At 36.4% G+C, this 21223-nt stretch overlaps 1 protein-coding gene across 1 annotated transcript in view; it reads left to right on the top strand.

Moving 5' to 3' along the window:
* Window positions 1-290: 290 nt before the first annotated feature.
* The window catches only part of IMMP2L (inner mitochondrial membrane peptidase subunit 2), a 408398-nt gene continuing 387465 nt past the window's right edge, over window positions 291-21223 (top strand). The window contains exons 1-3 of the mRNA XM_030960426.1: window positions 291-321; window positions 9419-9556; window positions 16492-16595. Coding sequence (XP_030816286.1) covers window positions 9422-9556; window positions 16492-16595 — 239 coding nt within the window. The 5' untranslated portion in view covers window positions 291-321; window positions 9419-9421. The remainder of the gene's footprint in view (window positions 322-9418; window positions 9557-16491; window positions 16596-21223) is intronic.

The raw sequence follows: 21223 nt of genomic DNA, 5'->3' as shown, positions 1-21223 counted from the left end.
ATATGAATAGCTATCCTCACTGAAGGAAAACAGCCACTGCAATGCAGCATCCTCCCTCAATTTTTTGGGGACTCAAACTGTAACTACAGGGGCTGAAAAAGGATCAGGCCGAGTACTTTATTCCGTGCAGGGTACTTTATTCCTTGCCCTGTGTGCGGCACAAGGCGAGCCCGTCAGGCCGCCCGGCCGCGCGGCGCAGCGCCGGCAGCCGCGGCCCCTCAGGCGGCCCGGGGCGGCCGTTCCGGGAGCACCGCGGGCCCCGCGTCCGCGCGTCACGTGACGCGGCCGGCTGCGGCCCGCCCCCACGGAACGGAGCAAAGGGTAAGCGGCGGGAGCGGCCGGGAGCCGGGCGGAGCCACGGGAGCCGGGCGGGCTCGGAGAGCTAGGGCGGGGAAGGGGCCGGGGAGCCCGCTGGTGGAGGAGGGAGCGGGGACGGGCGTGAGCAGAGGGGGCTCAGGGTGCGGTGGCGGGGACAGGCAGGCGCCGCGCGGCGGGCCCGGCCGCGAGCTCGCGCCCGCAGCCGGTGCTGCCCCTGCCCCGCCCCTGCTCCTACCCCGCCCCCGGCCGGCGCCTCCTCCGGGGCGGGCCCCGCGGGGCCGGCGGAAGCGCCGCTCGCTGATGGCGGCCGCGGCTGCCTGTCCGCCGCCAGTCGCGTGTGCGATCCCTCCCTTCTTCGCCCCTCAGATTACCGGGATAGCTATTTCCCGTGGGAAGGGGCTGGATTAAACAGAACCGGCCGAGTCAATAGCGAGAAGCACCGCTGCTCTGTGCGCCCTCCGCCTGGCAGAGGCGGTGCGGCAGGCGGCCGTGCCCTGCTGCCGGTGGAAGGCGGTGTGCTTGGGCGGGGGAATGGGCTTGGAAGCGGCTCCGGGGTTCGGCTGCCGTTCCTTGGGATCATGTCTGCAACTGGGACTTGTGCTGTGCACGGCGCTTGGCCCTGGACTAAATGCAGCTCTTTCTTAACGTATTTTTCTGCTTTATTAAACTTCTGTCACATCTTGTATTTGTCCTATGAGGACTACTGTTAATGGCTGTTCTCCGGCAGCCTGGTGGAGTGGCTTTCCCGCTACCCTACAGCCTGGACATCTGAGAAAACTTTTTTTGTTTTGTTTTGGTTTTTTTTTTTGCTTGTTTGCTTATAATGATAAATCTTGTCCTAAAGTGGCTGCTTTCCACGTCTGGTGCTTGTCCTGCAATCTGTTCTTAGTTAAATGCTTCTGTGTATGAAGGCTGCAATGCTTTTTTAAAGGCAAATTTTCTTGGAAATTGGCAAAAACCTTAGATAGAAAAAGTGCAGCTGAACAACAAGTAGACTCTAACCTGGTAAAGTCTTTTAATTAGCCAGTGTTCCATTACAGAAGTTTTACTTTTTTTTTTTTATTACCATTCTGGTTCCATTGAACTGGAATTCATTGAGCACAGCAAGATACCAGAATAGGCAAAGCTGCCTTACATATCCCTCTAAATAACTTTCTTGTACCACTACACTGGGGGTTTTATTTTCTTTTTCTCCCCTAAAAGCAGATGCCACACATACTTGTTCACTGTTCATCTAGGAAGAAAATCAAAATTGTCAACAAAATATACTAGGAAGACAGAACCTCTTGCGGATTTTCAGATTAAATGAAATAATTCCTCTAGAAAACTTCAGAATTAGACTTGCTTTTTCCAATATGCAGCTTTGTAACTGAATACATATGCATTTTGTAAAAAAAACTTAACACTTTTAACTATGTATTTGGAAGATTTTCAGGAGTCTTTCATTTTATTTACTTTAAAAATTACAGGTTCTTTTATTTAACTTGTATGTTGTTACCAAAATAAATTTTCTCCTGGAACTGGTGGTAAATAACTATACACATGGTATAAGTAGTGGGTGATATCTAGATCCCTGAAAATAGTATTTTAAGCATGCTAGCAATAATTTGAAGATTCAAATGGTTTCATGGTCACAGCTGTAATTTTATGGTGAGATCTTTATAAGATGACTAGGGTGCCAGGGATTTCATCTGTTTCTGGAAATCCATATACTTATGCTTGCTAAGCTGTTTTGCTTATTCTTGGGACCTGACAAACTTACAAGGCAGTTGAAGTTATCATGAATCCCAGACTCAGAATCAATGTGGTGGGGAATGTTGGAGTACGCTAGGTCTGCTCTTAACAACTCCCACAGTGACCTCTAGAGTTCAAGGATAAAACATGAGTTGTTAAAATAAAGGCAATTATTTTTGAAGGCATAATTTTCTGTATTAGTTTATACATTTAGTTTGTTGCTATTCCCCAGACAGTAGATGGTAAGTAGTTGGTTCATTAGGTTTTATTGCTGGCTTTCATGGGAATGTTCTGTCGAGGAGTCAGTCCCAATTTCCCTGCTTTGAACAAGGATACACAAAGCTGCTTTTACAGTAGTTGTGGGAGAAGTAGTTATTTTTGTGAAGTATGATGAAAATGGAAAATATCTTTCAAATAGTAAAAGAATTTTCTGTTCTTTCTCTTGGCATCATTTTTTCATACCATAATAAATATTATTTTCAGTCATTATTCTGTCCTCGTATACTCAGTGTATACTGGCATGCTTTAAAGATTCATAGCTGAGACTCTTGTTTCTTCTATTAATTTGTTTTTGTATTCATTTGACTTTCTGTTAGGCTAGAAGAACCTTCCTTGTTCCATATGAAACTTCTTAATCCAAAAGCAAAATCTTTTAGAAGAATTTGCTTCTGATGATATTAATGCTTGAAGCTGAGTGCTGTTATTCTTACTTTTAGGCTGTTTATTGAATGTTATCTGAATACTTGAAGTTATATATTTCGGTGAAAAATGAATATTTCCTCTTTTTTGTTGTCTTTGTTTTTGCCTAAATTTGTTTCTGGATAACCACAACTAACATCACAGTTCAATGGTGCTTGAAAGAATCCAGAGAGTTGACTAGATGAATGCACAAATTCATTGAAATTCAAAGGTTATGCTATTGTTTACTGTAAATATAATTTACAAATTCAGTAAGTTTCAAAGCAACTCCTCATTTATGCGGTCTACTTGAGAGCAAAACATAGCAGCAGCTGGTAGTTATTTGCAAAGGACACTTTAATTTTAACAATTAACTTTGGTTGCAGGCATTGAATCCTTAGGCTGAAAGCAACACAGAACTTCCAGTTGTAAGAAGGTGAACATGTGTTATGTTGCTCTCTTAAGTGAGTTCCAAAAATTAATGTAATTTAGTACTTTCCTTTATCTACAGTATATAGTAATGATCTTTAGTTTCTTTGAAGGTGCAGGAACATGAATAAACCCAAATATTGTAACTTATATGTTAGAGGGACTGGTACTCTGCCAGTCGCCTGTGTGCTAGTACTTGGAAGATATTTCATTACATCTGAAGTTTTAAGTGCTGGGAAAAAATCTGATTTGTAACAATTACTAATGTTTTTAATTGCAATTTCTATCCTTGATGCTTGTGTGTATAAAATGGAATCCTGAATAACTTGTCAGAGCTAAGGGATGGCTGATTACTTGCCATCCTAAGCTAGTTGTTAATTTGATAGCTGAGAGTAACTTTGATCGACAGCTGTGTTTTCTTCTAGTTTTGCTTATATTTGAACAGTAAAATGTTCTGTTTGGAAGTACAAGATTGTCCATTAGAGTAAAATCTGTGTACTTGAAACACAAAATTAATTTCTAAGAATAAGCAATATGAATTTCTTTCCAGTTACAACCAACACATCAACTAAGCCTTTGTGTATGACACAGATCCCAGTGATGGAATATAGTAATATTATATTAAAAGAAAAATCAGTTCCACATTAGACTGATTTTTTTCCCCCAGCAATAATTCTGTGACTGATTATGTTAATGATTGTTGTAGTTTAAGCTTTTCTATTTGGTTTGTGAGCTAAAAGCTCATTATGGTTGATCTGGTTTTGTCTGCTTCTGGGAACTTCGCTGTATGTTACAGCACTGAGAAGACTAGAAAAATGGATTTTTATTATTGTTTTTCTTTACTGTGATGTACTGGAAAAAATTCTAAATATTTCATAGGCTGGGAGCTATTACATGGAAATTGTAATTGCTTGAATTCAATCAAAGGCATAAGAAAATGGTACAGAATGGAGTTGAAACTAACAAAATCTGCTGCTTTGTATTTGCAACAAACAAAACATCTGGGTGTCAGAACAAAAAGACTAACTTAGAGAAAAGAAAAAAGAACAGCAGAGCATACGTGTGCTGCAGATTAGGTTATGATTTTCTTCTTCAGTAACACAACAGTTGTTTCCATGACCTGAGATATTTCCAAACTCAAAATAGAGGGGTGTTCTTTCATGTCTGGGTGCTAGGGGAGAGAGAGTAATATGATGAAGGAATAGGATGAGTAAAACCTGTGCAGAATATAAACACATTAATTGAATAGACATGTTACCATGATAGTGGAATAATACCAGGATAGAGTTGGCTTTATTGAAGGATAAATGAGAGCTTCTTCTGGAACTAGATAGGATTTTTATAGGAAAACTTAAATGCACTGATCTATATTGATTATTCTAACTGAAAACTTATGGGCTAGTCTATTTTGATTCTTCTGTGGCATTCATCACCATCATGTCCAAGCCTGCACTTGATAAATAAATATGAGTTAAATCAGCCTACTAAAAGCTCTGCATATTTGTACCCTTACAGTAATCACTATAGTATAAAAAATTACCGAAATATAAAACTAAAATTGGAAATTAGGCTCAGGCTGCATGGCAGTAATTAGCTCTGGCCTTGTATCATGAAAGATTGTAGAAAAAGAGTGTGTTAAAAAGATCACACAAATTCTTATACTGAGCGGTATCCTGTTAATCATGGTTATTAAGCCAGGTATAACCTCATCTTCAAATTAGACCAGTCTTAAAAGCTTTTGTCCTCAGTTTTATGTTTTATAGGACACAATAAAATTTGGCTTATTCATGTGTAATGGACTTTTTTGTTATGAAAGTCTTCTTTATTTTCAAACCATATATCCTGAATTCTGTGTGGTGCAATTGATTTATTTAAAAATGCATATTTTGATTGACAGAGAAGTTGGTTGTTTCAATGGATTCTTGAACTATATATCATATAGTTACTAATTCCTAAACAAGATCAAATAGGTAATTTCACACTAATGTAGCAGTCTTGGTGGGGTAGTTGTTTTGCATATAGGTTGTAATTCCCTCCTTCCTGTTCCCTCACGTCTTCTTGTAGAAGCACATCAGGGGCCATTCTATTTCCTTTGCGGATGACTGCTAATGCCTTGTTTTTACAGCTATTTTTCCTATTGTACTTCTGTGGGTAATTTTTAAGTACCTAGGTTTGCAAATATATTGTAACCTGGGGCTTTCTGAATTACTTGATGATTTTCTGCAGGCTATTTGATAAACAGTGTCTTCTAATGTGCAGGCAAGTGTAAGAAAAAATAAACATTTTATACATAGAGAGCTATCTAAATAGCATCTCTGCTCCATATGTTGTAGTACCCATGAGGGGCTCATTATAATCCCTGGACCTTTTGTGCACCAAATACTTCAGTCTGGATAATGCTGTGCTCCATCTGCCTTAATCTCTGAGCTGCACAATGTGAAATTCTTAATGCTTTGACCTGCTATATGCTAGCATTTTTGATCTTGGATTTTTCTTGTCCGTGTTTCCATTTCAAACAAGTTTTCAAGATTGTTCGTTTGAAGTTTGTCAGTTCTACTGAGTTATTCTGTGGGGTTTTTTTTCCCTAAACCAAGTGTAACTTAGAGGTGCTGAAAAGTATATGCATCTCTAAAGTATTTTATTCTGGTTTTTTTTGTATTTGGTTATGTTATTTCTTTTTTTCCCCCCACATCTTTTAAGTGTTGTGATTTGTTGATCTTATTCAAGGCGTCAAATTGGTCAGAGGTACAGAAATATGTGTTAGGGAAATTATTTTTTTCAGCAAACAATACTTGGCTTGCCTCACTGACATGCATTTAAACCTGTCATCGTAAACCTGACACTGCACTGTATTTCAGAATTTCACTCCAGAAATATGATGCTTTTAAAATCTATAGATGTTTTAGAAATCTCTAAGAGCAGAATATTATCTTCAGGAATGATGACTATCTTATGTTTTCTTTATAAAAAAAACTCCAACCAGAATTTTTTTCTTTTAAGGGTCGTTTTTGTGTCTACTCTTTACTGCCCTAAATTCTCTCTTGTGAGTGCAGTAAATGCTTATCATTACTTTTCCCCCTTCTTTTCTCCTACGACCATCAAAGTTTAAGAAAAAACAACACTGAACATTTTATCCAGCAGTATTTATCAGTTGAATTTATCCATTCCCATGTCCAGTTACTGGTAGAAGGTAATGCTGCAAAATGCCTTTCTGCTGCCCTTCCCCTGTGGCAGTGCAAGACAATTTGAAGCCCCTTGTGTGGAAAGAGTGAGGGGAAACTTCCCATTTACTGGCAGTTGGGTGGTGAACTATTTTGTCAACAGTTGCACGGGAACTCTGCATGTGCATTTACTTATTTGTGCTTTTTAGAGGGGAAAGTTTATGAAGCAGACCTGGCAAAAATGTGGGCACTGTTAAGTTAGGTACTGATGTGTAGTAACTTAGCTATGTGTTGAAAATGTTTTGCTGTATGAAAGGACTTAAGGTTATAGATGGATTGTTTTTAAATAGTTCTTCTCAAATTGTTTGAAATGTGTGTGCAAGTGTTTGCTGTCTTTTGGGAAGAAAGGCTTCTGCTGAGTGGCTCAGTTTGTGTTATGGGGAAAAACTGTCCTTTGCTGTGGGAGGTGGGGAACCAGGAAAAGTTCAGAATGTAGCTCATCGTTATGAATGAAGGGCTCCTCATTTTGGTTTACAGGGAGGATGAAACGAGTGGTTTGATCTCTTACCAAGAGGAGAGGGGAGGAGAGGAAAAAATTCAGGACAAGTAGAGAAGTCCTTGAGCACATAAGTTGTTGGTTTTGGTGGCTTTGCAAATTGATTGCTTGTAGGGGTGCTGCTGGTGCTTTTCCCCTCATGTTTTTTTATATTGTGCCATGTAATGCTGCATGTGTTCAAACCCACAAAAGTAAGACTTTAATTCCCAGTGTTGTCCACAGCTGCTTAATACTGCTGGTGTTGCCTTGTCCAAGTGGTGTACTGAGAAAGAAGCATTTTGTCTTAGCAGTTTTAACCTGACTGCTAGATTCTCTGTCACTATTAATTAGCTTGTAGTTCTAGGAAGCATATGGTTGGTCTCCTGTGGATTGTCTGACCAATTACTTCTCTTCAGATTCTGAATTTTTCTGTAGATACTAGCATGGGGCTTCTGCAGGAAGTTTATGACAATATCTGTCCATGGATTCAGTAGAAAGGATGAGATGAATATTCATGTTTCATTATTAATGAAAAAGATGTTTGAGGAATTTTAAGAGAAGTAAAGTTGTTTGATTTCTGAATTTTTAAAAACTATTCTTAAATCAGCGATATTGTGATACATGTGTCAGACAATGTTTTCCTGCTCAAGTTACTCTAGAGAACATGGTGAATATATTTGTGTGTAAGGTCTCAAAATGGGGTTTTGTGTCTGGCATTGCTATTAGAGTAGAGGAGGTCTGAGATGCCAGACCTCATAGCAGAGAAGTAGAGTTCCAGCCACAAAACTCAAGATGCAAAATTCAAAGTAAATAGATTGAGAGAAGAGTATTAAGTGTAGGCAATAATGTAGTCAAAAGGTCGACAAAACCCTGATTTTTAGAGATTTTATTTTTAGCTGGCATATTTTCCAAAGGTAAAGCTTTACTGGTTGAGGCAATAGTTTCTTTTGGTGGATTGAGTCTAATAACCAGTTCTTAAATGATAAGCTGAGAGTAATCCTTATAGCTTTTGTCTTGAAATGTTGAGGTTTTTGTTCTGTTTCACAGCTTATTTCAAATTATTTGTAAAAGTGGTTGATGCAAATTGAAAATGTTTTCATGAAATGTTCAGAAAGAAAATGCCTGAATTATAAGCAGTGTGAAAATTTAAACTTTGAGCAAGTCACAGATGATGAAATATTTCCTCTTAAAAAAAATAAAATTAAAACTTTTTGAAGGTGAATGTCAGAAGTAATAGTCTCAGAAGACAGATCTTGTCATTGCAAAGCTGTTAATATCTATAAAGAATTCTAGTGACAAATATGCAGATGGCTTACTTTGTAGAACTGAATTTTCTCTTCTAAGTTTTATGGTTTTTTGGAATGAAGAAGCTCTGTCTGTGACAGAAATACTACCTTCAGTACTATTTCATCAGAGTGATATTAGTTTATATTCTGCATGCAAATAGTTAATCACTTCCATGTTTCTGAAAATGCAACAAAGAAGAAGGATTATAGTGTGAAATTTTAAGTACTTTGTAAGAGGATTGAATGAAACTGCATATATTTACACTTTTCATTATTTTAATTGAAAAATAACTCTATATTCTTGGATATAAACACAAGCTGATCTACCAGGGATTCATTAGGTGGAAGCACCAGTTTAAAAGGGAGTTGCCAATAGGTGAAAGACAGCATTTTTTATACTAAAACTGCAGTTGTGTAAATTGGGCTTGGGTCTATGCAGCAGTGCCTGGATATTCAGCTTGTTTTTCAGAGGTATGACTAATACAAACAAACAGCTGGTGTTTCAGTGCACTTTGTAGGTATTTTCAAAGCATGTTCAGGGCTAAATAAAAGAGATGAGAGATAGTATAATACATGGAGTTGGAGTGGAATCATCCCATGTGTCATTACGTAGCTGCCTAGTCTGCCAGCATGCTTTTAACTTTGTGACGGATGATGAACAAGCAGTCATCATGTTATGGTGTGTCCCTATGATATGTGTGACAATTTGAATTGATTTTATGTTTGCAGTACCACCAGTGTGGAAATAATGCATTTATGCATTTTCATTTGTGAAAATATTTAATACAGAAAAGGTGATGTGTTGCAAATAGCTTTCCTTTGCTTAACACAATCCGCCTTTGGGGGTGAAAAATTAATAAATACCAGTGTGTGCAGAGAAAATTATTTGCAATGCTTCTTTCTTCCAAAATGCATTATTAAATTATGTCTGCTTGCATCACTTTGCTTGTTGCTTACCTGCACCTTCAACAATTTTTATCAAGTACTTCTGCTAGCACAGGATCGCAAGAAATGTTCAAATTAGCTAAAGGGTAAATGTGAAGTATCAAGCTCTGTTCTGTAGAATAGACATTTAAAATCTGATTAAGATTTCTGGTTTGTTGGTTTGGGGTTTTTTCCATTCTCATGTGCACATTCGTTTTTTTTTCACTCTGAATATTGTGAACCTCTAACAGATAATAAATTTATTCTTAATTATTCTGTGTTAAATTGCAACATGTTGATGTTACTTCAATTTTTTTCTATAACGACCTTTTTCTTTCCTTCATGTTTTTCAGACTATGGCACAGGCTCAGGGTTTGGGGAGGAGATACATTAAAGCCTTTTTTAAAGGTTTCTTTGTTGCCGTTCCTGTAACTGTGACTTTTCTGGATAGAGTTGCCTGTGTCGCAAGGGTGGAAGGAGCATCAATGCAGGTATTGGTGGAAATATCTTTTGTATTTCAGGAAATTAAAAGGTTGCTCTCCACTGATAATAGCAAGGTGAAAAAAATCTTCTTCTCAATTGTTATTAAATGACGTTCTGGTATAGAATAGTTTAATTTCTATTTTGTTAAATATTTTATGATGTGAAAGAAAAGATTTTGATAGCAAAACTTCCCAAAATTCTGTGTCAGTAAAAAGAAAATATATGGAGAAATAGTGATAGATTGTTTTGATACCTTCATAGACATTTAGAAATATTTGGAGCAATATATTTTGTCGCTTGGGATTGAATTGATGACTCACAAAGAGACTTTATTAATTTTTAGTAGTGACATTATAGTAACTGTATGGTAAAACTGTTTCTTGCTATTCTTGTTCTTACTATTGAACACATATGGCACAATTGCAGGGAAGAATACTGAAAGTGGCATGAAGCTACTGTCATTGCTTCTGTTTATCAGGAAATAGTCATTAGTTCACTGTTTTTACTTTGGTTATATTGAATGCTTATACAGCATAAGCAAGTAAATATAAATAGAATGTGTAACATTTAGGTGATAAAGAAATACTCATGAATACTATTTTTTTCACCATTTATTTGGTCTTGAAAAAGCTATATTTTAACGTAGATAGAAAATTTCCACGTTGTTACTTTGCATTTTAAATCATATGCACTGCACTTTGGTGTGCATCACCGCTGATAACAATGATGTATTTTGTTCCAATGTTGCAACATTCCAATTAGTAGAGAGTAAGGATTTGATTTTTGGATGTCAAGCTCTCTTTTCTGATTGTCTTAATAAGCTCAGTACCTTGAAGAGAGATTTCACAGCAATCAAGACCAGCTGCTGGCATTTGAATTATGCAGAATTTACACATGGGCTAGAAAACTTAGGCTTGATCCTGCACTTGGCTGATTTATGTTTAATATTCTAAAAAGCATGTGGTGGGGAGGAGAGAATGGCAAGGTGGCATTGTGTCTTTTGTGGCAGTCTGTAATCTGATGTTTAAACTCTGTCCAGAAACCCCAACAGGCAGCTCTCATATCTAGAACAGGGATGAAAATAAAATCGTGTTACTCCAGTAATTCTACAATCCAAGGCCAAAAGCTAGGTGTAGCATAAGTTATTATTGCCCTTTTCACAGATGTTTTTCTGAATATCATTGACGACCAGTGAAAGTGAGGACAATCTGAGGGCTTGCAGTTGCAGAGCCAGACATTTGCACTAAAAAGGAGAGGAAGGGAAAACTGTGAAAAAAACCTGTTTCATTGTCTTTTTGCTATCTTCAGACAGGAGGACTTCAAATATATAGTACAGCATCTGGAGAAGTACAAAATTAGCCAGATGACTACGACTCCTCTGTTTTCCATCTTCCCATTTTTTGCCTCTGTTGCAGGTGTAGAGCCACATGGAATGTTTTAAGATGCAGATTCATGTTGGATTTTCTGGTTTTGGCTTTCTGCCTTTGTTTGTTTCTGTTTTTTGGGTTTTTTTTTTCTATTAGTGGGCGTGACCTGAGCATTTAAATATTTAATTTTTTTTTTAGCACACCACATTGCCATTTATTGTTTGATCTTTTTCTGCCTCTGATGTAGTGTTCTGTTTGATATCCATTATTGTGCAATAGTTTTGCTTCAGTAGCTGGAAAGAAATTTCTTAGATTTCCCTCTCCACAAGTCTGTTGTGCTTCTGGTTAGTACCTCAGTTTTATGTTTTCTTTGAAGTCAGTCCCAAGTGTTTCAGAGTGCTCTGGTATTGTTTTGGAGTGTTGCTTTGCTACTCACTTGAAGAGCACATAGTTGACTATGGTTTATCCATGGAAGATTTGAAGAACACTACAGTCATTTGCTTAGATTTATTCAACCTGACAAAGGGAAAGCAAAATATATTCGCTGGATTATTAAAATTGAAGCTTTTCCCTTGCTGTATCTGTTAACTAAACATTGCCTCTGTTGACTGAAAAATGGATAGCTTGAAAGCTGACATTTATAATTTTACTGACACTTCAGTGTCTGTAAAACTCTCTGGTTGTATTCTGAAACAGAACTGAAATAGAGGTTTGTTTTAAACTTCTATGGATATGGCCATTTTTCAGATTGAAAAAAAATCCTAGTGCTTTTAATAAGATACTAATTTCCTTGCCAAGATTTATTAGGCATCTAAGCAAGTCTGACAGGGACACAATTATAAGGAATATATCTCTCTCTCTAAGAGTAGCTTGAGGGAGTACTGGTCTTGTTGCAATTCTGTCTGTTAACTGTGTTCTTTGGAGAGTGATCTATGTCAAACATATCTTAAAGCCATAGGTATGAGAAAGACTGAGGTTCAGTCAGTTTGAAGTCAGATTGTATCCTTCAATCACATGCTTCCAGTGGTAGCTTATTGTCTCAATTTGATACCATGGTAAGATTCTCAAGAATCTGTTTGTAATAGACCTCTAAAATGTCTAGCTGGCTTTGTATACTCATGATTCTGGCTCCTGATGAGCCTGAAATTAAAAGTTTTGACAAGAAGCAAGAAATAAATTTCTCTGTGTCATGCTTGTTCTCCTACTCTTGTTCTCTGCTGTGTGCTTTCTCTCCCCCTACACTTTCTCCTTTTGTTCAGTACTATGAAGCAGCCTTACTGCTGCTTCATAGTACTGATAATGGGAACACTTTTTGACACCCTGGCAAGCATATGAATACAGCGTCTAATGAAAATTAAAATTTTCTGACCCAACCAATTAAGAAAGACTTCATGCATTCCATTGTCTCCAGCTGATTTTGTATTTTTCAGTGCTTTCAGCCACCTGTCATAATTTCACTTGTGCTGAATTCGGTGTATATGTGTATTAACTCTAACCTATAGGGAATAAGTGTGAGCTATTGCAGTTTATAATTTTAACAGTTTTAATAGTTTCATTACCTTCTCTTTTATTTCCAAATTTACTGGGTTTTTTAATCATCACATGAGGTAGTTTTGTTGCTTAGGATTTTAGATTGATATGCTCATCTAGCATTCTATTAATAGTGTGTTTCTAGTGAGTTTGTAATCTGTTTACAATATTAAATGTAAGTGAAAAAAATAACTGGTAGTAAGATTTCTTAATTGACTGTTGTGAATTTTTTTTGTGTGACTTCTTGTAGTGTCTTTAAAATGTTTGTTGTCATATGGACACCTTGATATTGATTTATGTTATTTTTTATTGAGTTTCATTGCTTGTACAATATTACAGACTCTTCATACATAAAGATGTGGAAAAGGAACCCCTCATGGATATATAAATTTGTAAACTCACTAAATCAAATGGACTGTTTTAAAGTGGGATAGAAAATGACAGCGTATGTGCAGCTTTATATGCAAGTTCTATTGCAAACAGTTCAACACCAAGGATTATATGAAGTGGCCTGAGCAGTGATCTCTGATGAAGCACTCATGTTTCTGCAGCAAACATTATTGAATGTTCTATTCCATTATGCATAATAGCAGTTGTAATTATTCTGTGGCAGGTTCTCCTAACTTTATTATTAGGATTACTGTACCTAAGACTGTAAGCTCATGTGAATATTCTTTGTGTTCCCCAAGCTTCAAGCAAATAAGTTGTGACCTTCACTAGCAGCATAACAACTATCAAGTTAATCATTATTTATAGCAAAAGGGCATGTTTTTACCCTCCTACTAATGGAACCTCATGTCCTATGAGGCTTCATCATATGGCTGGGGATCTCAATTTGCATGCTTTTAGCATTAGATTAGTTAGTAATTGGAAAGAGTAATGTTTGGTGGCTTCTGCACCACAGTTTAAATTAAGATCTGTGTGCCTTATTTGTAGCAGGCTTTTATGCCAAAAGCTTGAGCAAAGAAGTTATAATGCTTCAGACTAGAAGGAAGAAACCTCTGTGTCATTTTGTTTCTTATGAAAAGTCCTTGTGACTCTATTTGTTGACTCCTTTTGCAGAAGCTGTATTTTGATTTTCCTAGACCTGAAACCTCACTAGTAGTTAAAATATCATGAGAAATAAGTTGTATTGTTTCTATACATGTTTGTTGTGGAATCTCAGTTAGTTACAGTAAAGAATATAGAGTGGAGAAATTATTTACAATAGAGGGGCTTGCTGAAGGATTTATCCTTTTATTTTTTTAATAGACAATAGTGATGATGTAAATGAGTAGTTGTCTCCTAGTTTTCCTTCACTTTCTTCTAACAAAATAGTGCTATTGTCTGCACATTTGTCAGGTTTTTTTTTGTGAGAGAGAAGAAAAAGCCTATACTGTCGTATTTTTCTCAAACACCATTCTAATGTATGAGTTGAATATCTACTCTGTATGTTGAAATGAGGTCAGGTATTGTTAAAAATGCATTTAGAGTGCTTTAAGTTAAAAAAAGCTTATGCAATATCCAAATGTATTTGAATTCTAAGGTGTTGTCTTTGTTTAAATGCATAAAAAATAGGAGTCAACTGGGATAGTGCAACTAGGGCAATACTGTAACTACCTGGTGTATTTCTCTGTAAGATGTAGTTGATGTAAGTTTATGTGATACAAAAAGTGTGTGAGCACTTATTTAGATATATTCTAGATATCAGCTGTGAGATACATTATCTTTTGGAACAATGGTTTTAAGGTTTCTATTAAAGGTTTCATCCTCCTCTTTTGGCCTTTTAAGGCAGATACCTTTGAGTACTAAGGAGTTTACTTTGTGAGGATATGTCATATGTATGATTCCTGCTTTGTAAGATTGGGCTCTGCCTTATACTTAGTAGGGTTGAAAGATTCTGGCCCCTATGTACCTGCATTTGGCAAAGTGAGTATGACTGAATTGTTTGTGAGTTTGTATGTAAGTCACTTGTATGTAAATATTTGATCCTTTGGTGGAAAATGCTGTAAAGGTGATAATTCTGGAACTCTTGATTAAAAACTACTAATAAAATAACGGCTAATTAGGTCCTGGTTTTCATTTATCTGGTTCTTGCAGTGCATTGAGTCTAGTAAATAAAACAGCAATGAGTATTAATATATTTATAGCTTAGGCTCAGACCATATCTCTATGGATATTAAAGTGATCTGCTTTGATCCCCTGATTTACCTTACTGGAAATTTTTCTGTAGCCCAAAATGTAACTAGCCTTGTTTGTTGTTTAACTAAACATATGATGTCATATCCCTCCCCCTCTCCCTACCATGCTATTCTTTTGACCTAGCTTATTGCTTACTGTTCGTGTGAATTACACCTACTGAGGTCCCTACCACATGACTTCCTCTTGCACCTTGAAAAACTAATTTTTCACAAATCCCATTTGAAGCATGTCTTTGTGAACCAATCTATTTAGCAATGATAAATGAAGAGACTGTAATAAAGAGAAATTGTGTTTGAAGTTAAAAATAAATACTAAATAACCATTTTATTTGAGAGCAGTTTACGATGGAATGAAATTTGACACTGTGTAATTACTAGGGTTGAGAAGAGTTAATTGCAGTCCTCCTGTTGGTTTGCTCACCAAAGGTACCATCAGTTTGGAGAGGGGAATATAGCAGTAAAAGTCCAGTGGTTTATGTGGTGCTTCAAGTTAAAGTGTAAATGCCTTTTCTACAACAACAGCAACAATAACAAAATTTTTAGCTAATATTGCAATTACCATACAAAGGAGGGGTAGCTTAGTTTCAACACTATGCGCTTTATGGCATATATCACCTAACTCTAATTAGTGATTATCTCTTGGCCAACTTGGGAGATACTGTAATTTTTTTTGAAGACCCTGAAAATGCTTTCTGAGAAATAAATTATTAGAAAACTTCAGTCTGGAATACTCTTAAATAATTTCTGTATAGTAAAAGGAGTCTTTGTTTTAAAGTAAGCCTTGCAAAAATAAAGGGTTTCTTCCTCTGCCCTTTTCCAAGAGTTAACAGAGTATTGTGATGGGCTTCTTCCTCTGCCCTTTCTCAAGAGTTAACTCAGAGGCAGCATTGATTAGGTACCCTGGTTTTGTATCATATCACACAAAATAATTTTGGGGGATTTGATGTGCCTCCTAATTATGCATTAATTACTTGGTTATTTTGATTCATGCCCTTTTGTGTCCTGTTATGGAAGGCCCACATTTGTTGCTAGTGTCCGTGTGTGCTGTAGGTATAGTGCTTGTTTTTCCCCTTTGCAAAGGATGCTGAAATTAGTATTGTTACAAGTCCATATTTCATTTTTAGTGCATTATGCTTTTATAAATAGTAAGATGCCTGCAAAAGGCTTGGGTTTTTTTTTCCCTTGGGAATTAGTGTACTTGGTTCTCCTTTGATTTTAATATTAAATGATAAGGAGTAACAGCAATCCCTTCTTTTCATCAGGTTTGCTGTATGTAGGAGCATAGAATATAAGAAAATAAAGGTAGTATAGAAAGTAATCTTACCCCTAAGGAGTTGCAGCTGGGTTAATTATTAAAGATTAGGAGCAGACCTGGCTATAACAGGCCACAGATGTTGCCAATAAGAAGAAGAGTGTTATAAAAGAGTGGATTGGTTGGTTGAGGGGACCTGGAGGCAGTTGGCTGCTGTAAGAAGAAGGAAGAGTCAGTGCTTAGAGGAGCTACTTATGAGAAACGTCAAGGAGGCGTGAAACTCTTGCAATAAGGAAAACAATAATATGGAACCTTTGCAATATAATGACAAAATAAGTATGTATCCTGTGCAATCTGATTTGCATGCAGTAGTGCGTTGAAAGATGTGAACTAGAGTTTGTCATAAATTAATGATTTTTAACATGTCATTTAATAAAGAAGTGTATTTCAAATGTATTTTCTGTAATACAACAGATTCTTGCCCTCTTACAGTAAGTGGGTATGTTTTTTACCAATTTTAATGGGTTTCACCTATTGATGGAAAGATAATTAGGGGGAAAATTGAAAAAGAAAATGTAAATCTAAATGTAGATGTTTTTCTCCCCTTCTCTCAGCCTTCTTTGAATCCTGGGGGAAGACAAGCATCTGATGTAGTACTCTTGAACCACTGGAGCATTAGAAATTACGATGTACAACGTGGGGACATTGTGTCGCTGGTGTAAGTAATTTTGCATATATTTCAATACATGCTTATGTAGATGTTGAACTATTGGTGTTTTGTCTACAATAATGTAGGTATATACACGAGCAAGGAGCCTAACATTTTAAATAATGCATTATTGTTGTTTCTTTTGTCTGTTTTCAAAACTCAGATGTTCAAAAAATGCATTACCAGGTTTTTACTTGAAAGGAATGCAATGCAAGGTATTGTGTGATACAGTGTGTATGTGTACCAAAACTGCCAAGAGCAAAGAGTTGTGAGACGGAACATAAACATAAAACATTATATGGCCTAAAGGAGTATAGTCTTGAGTTGCTTGGCTATGTACTTATGAGAAAAATTTTCTTTATTGACTAGTACTGTATGGTTTTCTTCCTGGTGAAGTATGTCTACTGAATAAAATTTTAGATAAGACCTCAAGGATTCAACCACCTCCATAAGGACCAATGGAGCAAAATATAGAATTCCAAAATTGGGAGGTCTATGTATCAAGCCGAAAGGTGGCAGTGTTTCACTGTTCAAAATACTCAAGACTAACAGAGGACAGAAACTCCATTTCAGCCTTAATATAATAAAGAAATAGAATGTCAAAGTGCTCATAACTGGTGCAGGGTTATAATGCATACTCATATTATATGCTTGGGGAGTTTAAGCTTAAGGTTTTAGTTTTGTAAGTGAAATGCACAATATGTAAATTGTAACAAAAATGTCTTTGGAAGCCATATTATCTAACTGCCTTTTTGTCATATATCTTTTCTAATTGTCCCTTTTTTTGCTTTCCTCTTCACTGTAGTGGTAATTTGTAAGACAGTTTTCTTTTTGCTAGACACTTAAAATTTGCGCTGTGATCTGTCTCATTTTCTGTCATGTAAAATTTTCTGTAAATAGTCTAGCTACAAATATGAATTTATTCATATTTGCTAGAGATAATATTGCAAAAGGGCTTCAATTTCAGGTGACTTAATGGATGCTGTAAAATGTGATTCTGCCTGCGTGTGCATCCCTCTGCCCAAGTCATGCTGTGGTGATTGTTTAAAAGAATCTGTATAACTGATTAGTAATTAATAGACTGAACAGAAAATGAGCACATTGTCTGATCAGAAAACAAAATTAATAGTTTCATTCTTGTTATACTCCTTGAATATTTGTGATTCTGTCTGAGCCATCTGTATTGGTTATTTTCACTTTGCTGTATGTTTGAGCGGCATAACTAGTAGAGATATATAGTATAACTATATATAACAGTAGAGATATATAGTATAACTATGTATCTCTACTGTGGAGATTTTTGTATGTTTGGAAACTTTTCCCTAATCTTGGTGGAGTTTATGTAGACTCACATAGAAGAAGTTGTATTTATGCACTGTATGGAAGCTTTTCTTAGTCTTTGGGAAGCCCACTGGATAATCAGGTCAGAGTATTCCCAAAGGATTTTAAGATCACTACAAAGGAAGTTAAACAGTGTAAAGATAATTTTGGATAGTTTTAATATAAAATATCATTCAATGTTTACATTTGCAGTAACAACTTTTAAGTACCTCATGATACAGGTTTGTTAGAAGCAGTTTTAGCCTGCTTCCTTATTGTATTGTTAAGTTTTTAATTGTGTGGTAAAGTCTTGCAGGATATAGTATCTGGATGTGATTTTGTACCTGTCAGTTTTTGAGAATTTTGCTGTACAATGCTTCTATTGTGTAAACGGGTTAATACTTTTATCTTTTTCATTTTGATTGTTTACTTATGATTTCTATAACTCACATATATGTGTGAATTTTACTTACTGGTCCTCAGATCCTGATTTAGGTAAGGCATGAACAGGGAAGGTGGATGTCCTATCAGATGCTCCTTTACAGATCCTCTCAGAAATTCAGTTGAGAAAGTATTGTTGTGACTGAGATAGGCAAATGGATATGTAAACCTTTGTTTTGTATCCTTGTTGGCTGCTTTACACTTGTCCACTGTCTCCTCTTTGCCAAGTTGTAGTAGAAGATATTTTAGAGGTTCTGGAAGGGTGGTCATTTGTAGAACAAGAGTGGAGGTAAAATATTATTTCATGGCAGCATGACCAGGGCCATTCAAACTCATCTCTTTGCTCCAAGTTTTGGCTGTTGGCCTTCTACTTACAGTGGACTTTGCTAGCTGGGATCTCAACAATCCCTTTAGGAATGGTGGTAGAAACTGTAGCCATCCAGAATGACATGGTATCTCCGATGCTATGAAGAGAGCAAAGAGGTGAGTCAGTCTTGGTGGTCCTGGATGCCCCGGAAGAGAATCAGTGAGCCTGTGGTCATGATTCTCATACTGCTTGCAGATCCGAAAGCTCTTCCTCTATTGTCCGATCTAGTTCTTGATACACATATATATATATATATACACATATATACATTTGTTTTATGACTTTGATTACAAATGAGCACCCAAGTACTCAAGTACATGGTGATATTTACACCTAGTAAAGGTACTGAATGAAGACTGCATGTGTCTCTGTCATCTTGGTCTCTTTATCTGATGTAGATGAACCATTCATCTCAATCATAGCTGTCAAATTAGCCACTGTATGCACACATGTTCATTTACCTTGCTTTAGACAAAATATTTAAAACAGCATTAATCTTTAAAAATATTAAATTAGAGTCAGGTAAAACCAATGGAAATAATAAGTTGTTAACAAAAAATTATTTCTTTAATTGCAGTATAGTATTTTACAGATAGTTATATCTTACCTCAACCTTTAGAATATTTTTTCCCTTTAGTTTGAACTCATTTTTATTGATACCAGAATTAGGAGAGCTCAATGTTACATGCTGTAACTTTTGAACTCTCAATTTTAAGTTGATTCAGAACTAAGCAAAATGTTATCATCCTTAACTTGATCACTTGCTGGATGCCTAATTTAGGTACTGCTGGATTACTGGGACTTAATACATTGAAAATCAAAACAGGAATAATTTTTAAATAAATGAAGTAATTTCAGTTATTCTGTGTTTCAGAATACTGCCTGTCCATCTCTTAAATGGATTTAGAAAAATAAAAAAAATGTGTATTTTTAGTTTGTAAAATGCATTTATCTGTCTTCAAAGAAGAAAAAGTCATGTAGCACATGATGTCATCATTCAAAGACGAATACTTGTCTTTGCCAGGCAGACCTTGATTTTTTCAGTAACTTTTGTGTTGAAACAGGCATCTACTTTGTAAGAGCTTAGCTGAGGTAGATCTCAACAGTTGTGTAGAACTTTATTAGGTATTGCAGAATGAGTTATAAGTTATGTAGTGTTCTCTCAGCTGGTTTCACTCTGTAAAGTTTGAGTGCCAGCAGCATTGTAGCTGGAGCTGTGTCACAGTGGGGGGTGTACAGCTCGTGCAGTTCCCTGGGAATACATGCTGCAGCTGCACTTCCCAGCACTTATAGAAATAGTGCTCTTCTACTGCAGATTAAGGGATATTTTTGCCAATGTTACCTGTATGTAATTTGTTTTTTACTGTGTGCAAATGCAGGCATTGCTATAAAAAGTTGTTGCCAAAGGGTGATTTCTAGATCTAGATTTCATTTTGGTTGCCTTTACGGAAACCCTCCCATCCTGATTGTACAATCATACCGTCTTTTTATTCCAAAATTCTAGTCTTAATGTAGAAAAAAGTTGGTGCTTAAATTTTCAAATGATGAAAAGTTAAAGTTGTAAATATTCACAGACGCTAATTTTAACCTTGAGGTCAAAAATTAGAGGTTAATTTCAAAGTTGTGCTATGTCTGTAATAGAGAGAACACCTTCTGCAATGTTTGAGAGCAGGAACTTACGTGCTGGATAGGTTGCCAGGTGTCCCTCTATTGCTAATTTAGAGTGTGTTCTTATGTGTCAAATAAAAATAGCTATGCTAAATTAATCTGAGGGAGAAGAAAAGGTAACCATGCTGTTTGTTCTGTACGTCCTGAATGATAACATGCTTTTAAAGGCATGAACTATAATAGCTAAATGGGCAGTATGTTTAAAAACATATTTTTAAAGGTCAGCTATAAAAGTAAGGAAATAGTGTTGTACATTTTGTCAGCTTTTTTTGAGTTCTCATATAGGAGCATAATTGCTTTAAATAAAAACCCAACTTTCTACGTAGAAAATTCCTTGACATTAAATAAAAACCCCAAGTCATACTTGTTGTCTCCTATACTTCTTGTCCTTATGAGGGATATTAAGTGGCTTCCGTCACTTCTTCGTCTGAGTCTAAGATTATACTCAGACCTTTTGGTTAACTCCTTTATTTTGGGTAAACTGCTAAGCATTTATGTGGTCTTGATCTTTGAAAAATCCAGTGCAGATCATCATTCTGGAGGAAGAATCAAAGTACTGCATTTAAGGTTGTTTCTGCCGCTGTGACCCTCACTGGCATCTGTTCAGAAATGAGAACTGGAAAAGATAATTGCAGTGATGATTTTATGTAATGGTTCAACAAGTTTCAGCCTATACATGCAAATCTGAATAATGCAATTTTTGAAGGAATATAATCTTGTTTAGTTGATGAAAACAAAGGAGTTCTTAAATGGTGCAAACTGAATATATGCTGTTCATAGAAGATCACTAATTGGAATTTCATTATTGAGACTAGCTTAGTAAAATAAATATCAGTAAGAA

The sequence above is a fragment of the Camarhynchus parvulus genome, chromosome 1A (genome assembly GCF_901933205.1).
Source record: "Camarhynchus parvulus chromosome 1A, STF_HiC, whole genome shotgun sequence".
In the NCBI taxonomy this organism is placed as follows: Eukaryota; Metazoa; Chordata; class Aves; order Passeriformes; family Thraupidae; genus Camarhynchus; species Camarhynchus parvulus.
The sequence above is the reverse complement of the archived record's forward strand: the minus strand, read 5'-3'. Positions and strand labels throughout refer to the sequence as shown.